We start from the raw sequence: 6,330 nt of genomic DNA, 5'->3' as shown, positions 1-6,330 counted from the left end.
AACTTCTCTACATGATGACGTAATCAACTAGCGCCACTTGTAGCAGCTATCCAAAGATGAGCTAGTTTGCTTTTTACAACACAGCGACTGGAGTCGAAAGACACGACGTGATTATTTGTAACTGTCTAACAGCTACAACATTGCCGAACTAGTTAATTGTGTGTGGCTGGTGTTGTCGCGGAATATAAAGACAAGACTCATTTGCTGTGTCGTTTTTTTCATACGGGTAAGCCAACTTTAGTTACAGTAACAGTAACCAGCTAATTTAGCGATCTAGCTATAGTACTCGTTTAGCTAGTTAACGTTAGTTAATTTTCAAACTTCTTATTACCTGTAATTAAGTCACATGGGTGTTTGTTAGCCGCTAGCTAGCAATGCTAATTTAAGGCTAAAGTAGATTTACAAATGGGAACTGGCGGGTATGCTAGTCTAGACATCTTTATTTTCTATTTGAAGCCGCTAAGCCAGACATACCACTTGCCATGCAGTGGCATGCTTGGCTGGCTATCATTTTAACTGCATCATTGTGATCATCTAGCCAATTAGCTTGCTACCATGTTTAATTACATATTTGTTAGCAATAGAACCACAGTAGCTCTCAAGCTCTAGGCAGCATTCTGCGCTCTCCTACAGCCCACGAATGGCTAATAATGCGAAGTACATCCTCGATGTGTTTTAACGTTAATAGTCATGGCTTTCATCACCGATAAGGAATCCTTCAAATAAAACCGATACAATTTATGTAGCAGTAATGCACAGATCCATACAGCTGTAGGGTGGACTTCCTGAGTTACATTTACACACAGGTGTTCAGAGTAGGCTAATTAGCACAGGTGGTCACCTGATTTCTTCTGTCTGTTTTCTGTATATAAGGTCTGTAACATGGATATATGGCCTTGTGGGAACTCTAACCCTATCAAGGTGTGTATCGATTAAACTTTTTTTTTCATGATTTCTCGCTGATATTGAAGATAAGGTTCTTTAAATGCTTCCAATACCGTAGCGCAAGCGACGTGCGTTAATGTTCAGATTGAGCGTCGGGACTCTTTAAACTCCCCCATACAGATACCGTCTTTTCCCAGTAAAATACTACTTGAGTTAAAAGTATTTGGTTTTAAATATACTTAAGTATGAATAGTAAACATACTTAAACATTCCTTGTATTAAGTAAACCAGACAGCACCATTATTTTTAAAATATAAGGATAGCCAGTGGCACATTCCAAAACTCGGACATAATTTACAAACGAAGAAGCATGTGTTTAGTGAGTCTGCCAGATCAGAGGCAGTAGGGATGACCAGGGATGTTCTCTTGATAAGTGTGTCAATTAGACCTGCTAAGCATTCAAAATGTGACTAGTACTTTTGGTTGTCAGGGAAAATGTATGTTATTTTCTTTAGGAATGTAGTGAAGTAAAATATAAATAGTACAGTACCCCCAAAAAACTACTTAAAACTTCTCTAGGGTATGATGCAATAGTCCAGACGGGAGAGGACAAGTGCCTGGATTAAGACCTGCGCCACTTCTTGTGTGAGGTAGGGTCGTACTCTACAGATGTTGTAGAGCATGAACCTGCAGGAGGGAGTCACTGCTTTGATGCTGGCAGAGAACGACAGGGTGTTGTCCAAGGTCACACCAAGGTTCTTTGTACTCTGGGAGGGCAACACTGTGGAGTTGTCAACTGTGATGGATAGGTCTTTGAGCGGGCAGGCCTTCCTCTGGAGGAAGAGCAGCTCTGTCTTGTTGAGCTTGAGGTGGTGGGCCGACATCCAGGTTGAGATATATACCAGGCATGCAGAAGATGTGTGTTGCACCTGGGTGTCAGAAAGGGGGGGAAGGAGAAAAGTAGTCAACCCTATTGAACATTTATGGGAGATTCTGAAGCAGTGTCTCATCCCTCAAACAAAGTTCTGGACACTTGTAGAATCAATTCCAAGGTGCATTGAAGCTGTTCTGCGGGCAACACCCTATGAAGACACTATGCTGGTGTTTCTTTTATTTTGGCAGTTACCTGTATATGTCCAATAATAATTGCAAACACATCTCTAGTATTTTATATTTTCATTACACGCCACTTTCATGGATGACCAGATATTCCCAAATGGAATCCTATCCTGCTGTTGTATTTATAGTCATTCAAGGCCTGTCAAGCCATCCAAGCCCAGCAGTGCAACATTTCTCTTTAGACTGTCATGGTTGGCCAACAGTTGCTTATAATAATCTTCAAACCTTGTCATTATCAAGCTATGAGCAGGCTAGTGAGGCCAAAGATGATGAATAAATGAAGATGTCCCACTCTGAACCTTTTACAGTTGGAAAGAAAATGTTGCAGTTCCTGTCTGCTTAAGTGGCTCTCCCATATGCACCAATGCAATAACAGCTGGTTCTGATCTGCTTAGTTCATTGACTGTATATGAACCAGAAAAGGGAGCAAGTGAGATGTCTCGCTTCCTCTTCTGTCTCTGGTGAGACCACTGAACTGGCCTCTGCTTCGTACAGCCTCACCTTGGGGTCAAAGGTCATGAACCCCGTGGTACTTTAGGTTATATTCTAGAACTGGTGTGACCGTGTACTGCAACCCAAGATGGGTGTGGTGAAATGTCATGCAGCAGCGGAAGAGATTTAGTGAACAGAAACCGTCTGAGACGGCAGCAGGGAACAGGCGCTATGCAAGCCTTTTAAAGGCACGAGACTCCATTGCCACATGTTCCGTGGCTAGAGAGCCGGTCAGTGGGATAATGTAACAGGACAGGATGTTTCTAGCAACTGGGACATGGCCTGGTTGGTTTTTCTATTCATAAACTGACTGTGTTTGAACTTGATTTTGTCTATTTTAATTAGACCTAAATTGCCCACATCACCCCTAACCCCCCACACCCTTTTAAATCCAGAATATCAACACAACAAAGATGGAGGAGCTCCATACCCACTGCCTGAACTGTGTGAACCGGAGGTGTATGATTCGCACAGAGACTGGTATGTCCTGTGATCTCATTGGCTGTCCTCTTGTCTGTGGGGCAGTCTTCCACTCCTGTAAAGAGGAGGAGCATCATTTACTATGCCCGTTTGAAAGAGTGCCTTGCCTCAACACTGGATTTGGGTGCCCTTTCACTATCCCCCGTATTAAGATGGCTAAACACCTTGAGACGTGCCCGGCCAGTGTGGTGTGTTTCACCATGGAGTGGAACCGTTGGCCTGTGAGCTATTCAGACAGGAAGTCCTATGAGCATTTGAGCAATGTTGAAGTGGTGGAGCAGCTAGACATGGCCCTGGCTCTGCAAGATCAGAGGATGCTACTGGAGTCTCTTAGAGTCACCACCAACACGTCAAAGAACAGATCTAGTAAATCAGCTGAGGAAACGTGTTACAAGATCGCTGATGTAATGTCAAGTGTACCAGAGACTGACATTAGTAATGGAGTGGTTGAAATGGATGAGGCTGCTGCTTTGACTAATGGAGTGGTTGAAATGGAAGATGATGATGAGTCTTATAGTGAGGTACACAAAATAAAGTTAGCAGCTACCTTGGCCGTCCTCAGAACTGCCAAGGACATAGACTTGATCAGTGTAAATGTTGAGAACGGTGAGAGAGAAGAGGTTCTCCATAGGGGAGAGGACAATGATAATCATAATGATTTGAAGAATGTAGAGATGAAGGCAAGTGACCCAGAGTCAGGCTGTGAGCTCGGAGCAGTGGGCAGAGTCGGAGTGGACTGTGGATTTGGAACAGACGGGCAGGGAGACGAGAGCTATTGGATAGAGTCTCCAGAGGAAGTGGAGAAGGACCATGTGATGGGTCTTGCTGAGGTGGGTTGTCCTCCTCTCAGTAACGGTTTCAACCATGCAGGAAACAAACCAAAATCACTTGCGACAGCGTGAGTGGATGGATCTGAGCAGATCTCCACCCAGACGCTCTGAAGTCAACAGGTTTTCAGACTTCAGGCTGGTGATGCCTTATCTCTCCATGCCTAATATAGTAGCACCCCTGGAGACCTCTGGGCCCCACCCTCCACCACTACCCATCCACTTGCCTCTTCCCATGCCTCTCCCTAATCTGGAGCCCTACAACATGCTCCAGCATCTGCCCTTGGAGATAGAAGCCAGGTGGCTGGAGAGGAAACTTCAGAACCTCCAGGTGCTCAGAGGGATGAGTGTGTTTACATTTAACGGGCGCAGGGCTCTGATGTCTGACCCCTATCTGTTCAGAGCCAAAATGGAGGACAAGTCAGTGGACACCTCAGACCTGGAGGTAACTGACGATCCATTGGGGCTCCATGGAATCGACCTGATCACGGCAGCACTGCTCTTCTGTCTGGGGGACTCCCCTGGGGGCCGCAGCATCTCAGACAGCAGGTTTGTAGACAGCTACCACGTCGACTTTGGTACCCAGACCTTCTCCTTCCCCTCGGCTATACTGGCCACTAACACCATGGTGGGGGATATCGCCTCAGCGTCGGCCTGTGATCACGCCAGCCCTCAGCTCTCCAACCCCAGCCCCTTCCACTCTCTCCGGCTGGACCTGGTTCTGGAGTGCGTGGCCCGTTACCAGACCAAGCAACGCACCATGTTCACCTTTGTGTGTGGACAGCTGTTCCGCAGGGACGAGTTCTCTTCACATTTCAAAAACGTTCACGGGGACATCCACGCCGGCCTGAACGGCTGGCTGGAGCACCGCTGTCCCCTGGCCTACTATGGCTGCACCTACTCCCAGAGACGCTTCTGTCCCTCTGTTCAGGGCTCCAGGATCATCCATGACAGACACCTGGGCTCGTTTGGGGTGCGGCCCGACATGCCTCCCCAGTACGGCGATAAAACCCTCCCCAGGAATGCCTGTCGGTTCGGGTCCACCTGCGACCACCTGACCTCCTTGCCCTTCGAGCTGCAACAGTATGTGGCCAGTTTCCTGGATGGCTTCAGCCTGTGCCAGTTTTCCAGGGTCTCTCGGACAATGAGGGATGTGTGTGGCAGTTTACTGCAGTCCAGAGGCATGGTGGTGCTGCTCTGGGAGAACACACGAAGGCCTGATGGGTCATCCTCATGGCAGATCCAAAATAAGGTTAGTCACTTACTGTGTATGCATGTGCATTAACATCTGTATCCAGGCTGTATCACAACCAGCCGTGATTGGGTGTCCCGTAGGGCAGCACACAATTAGACCAGCGTCATCAGGTGTAGACCGTCATTGTAAATAAGAATTTGTTCTCAACTGACTTGCCTAGTTAAATAAATGCTCAATTGAATTTTATCTAGTGTAATTTTCCCATAAATCTATGATCCATGGAATGGTACGACGGTCTGAGATGTGTGGGGATCTCAAGTTAGGATTCACACCTATTTGCTGACCATTGAATGCAGCTTGTCCTGTCTCAACAAAATTGTGAATTAGATTAAAGGCTTGGCATTGCAAAAGGACGAACACAAGCAGGAATACAGTATGACATATAGTATATCAACGGCTTTATCGTTATTGGATGAGAACTCATTTGTTTATAATATTCTGTTTGTGAACCAGGTGTGGCGATTTAGCACAGCCTTCGGTACAGTGAAGGAGTGGAAGTTTGCCAACATCACCAGTATGGCCGACCATCTGAAGAAGTGCAAGTTTAACACCATCACCTGTCGGGACGAGGCCATCCCTCTGCCCTGCATGTGCTTATCCAGAGAGCTCACCAAAGAGGGACGCTCACTGCGCTCAGTCCTCAAGCCGGTATTATGAGTAACTCTATAAAAGGGTTAGAGTCCATGGGTATGTCTAAAACGGTACCCTAATAAAAGTAGTGCACTATGTAAGCTTTAGGGTACTATTATGGACGTAGCTCATTTCAATCAATTCAGTAAGTTCTTACAGAAGTAGAATTCACTGAATTGAAATGCACTCCAACCCTGCTCTATGATAAGCAAATACAAAATGCTGCTATCGTTCTCTTCCGGTCTTGACAGGAAAAAAACCAGAATTGTTTTCAACCTATTTGATATGCATACACGCGGAGTGGACAAAACCTGCTCTTTCCATGACAGACTGACCAGGTGAATCCAGGTAAAAGCTATGATCCCTTATTGATGTCACTTGTTAAATCCACTTCAATCAGTGTAGTTGAAGGGGAGGAGACAGGTGAAAGAAGGATTTTTAAGCCTTGAGACATGGATTGTGTATGTGTGCCATTCAGAGGGTGAAAGGGGCAAGACAAAAGACTAAAGTGCCTTTGAATGGGGTATGGTAGTAGGTGCCAGACGCACCGGTATGATTGTGTCAAGAACTGCAACGCTGCTGAGTGTTTCATGCTCAACAGTTTCCTGTGTGTATCAATAATGGTCCACCACCCAAAGGACA

General features: G+C 46.0%; 1 protein-coding gene across 1 annotated transcript; it reads left to right on the top strand.

Moving 5' to 3' along the window:
• Positions 1-26: 26 nt before the first annotated feature.
• LOC112256919 (F-box only protein 30) lies at positions 27-6,078 on the top strand. Its single transcript, XM_024430502.2, has 4 exons — positions 27-921; positions 2,892-3,842; positions 3,880-5,055; positions 5,512-6,078. Exons 1-4 carry the CDS (start codon positions 883-885, stop codon positions 5,713-5,715), a joined length of 2,370 nt encoding a protein of 789 aa, XP_024286270.1. The 5' UTR covers positions 27-882; the 3' UTR covers positions 5,716-6,078.
• The last annotated feature ends 252 nt before the right edge of the window (positions 6,079-6,330 follow it).

The sequence above is a fragment of the Oncorhynchus tshawytscha genome, linkage group LG08 (genome assembly GCF_018296145.1).
Source record: "Oncorhynchus tshawytscha isolate Ot180627B linkage group LG08, Otsh_v2.0, whole genome shotgun sequence".
In the NCBI taxonomy this organism is placed as follows: domain Eukaryota; kingdom Metazoa; phylum Chordata; class Actinopteri; order Salmoniformes; family Salmonidae; genus Oncorhynchus; species Oncorhynchus tshawytscha.
The sequence above is the reverse complement of the archived record's forward strand: the minus strand, read 5'-3'. Positions and strand labels throughout refer to the sequence as shown.

Bases quoted from the DNA above. Each gene is read 5' to 3' on its own strand.
- LOC112256919 (XM_024430502.2), top strand. From the start codon at position 883: ATGGATATATGGCCTTGTGGGAACTCTAACCCTATCAAG. The intron at 3,843-3,879 runs GCAGGAAACAAA...CGACAGCGTGAG, and splicing joins TCAGTAACGGTTTCAACCAT to TGGATGGATCTGAGCAGATC. The intron at 5,056-5,511 runs GTTAGTCACTTA...TTTGTGAACCAG, and splicing joins CATGGCAGATCCAAAATAAG to GTGTGGCGATTTAGCACAGC.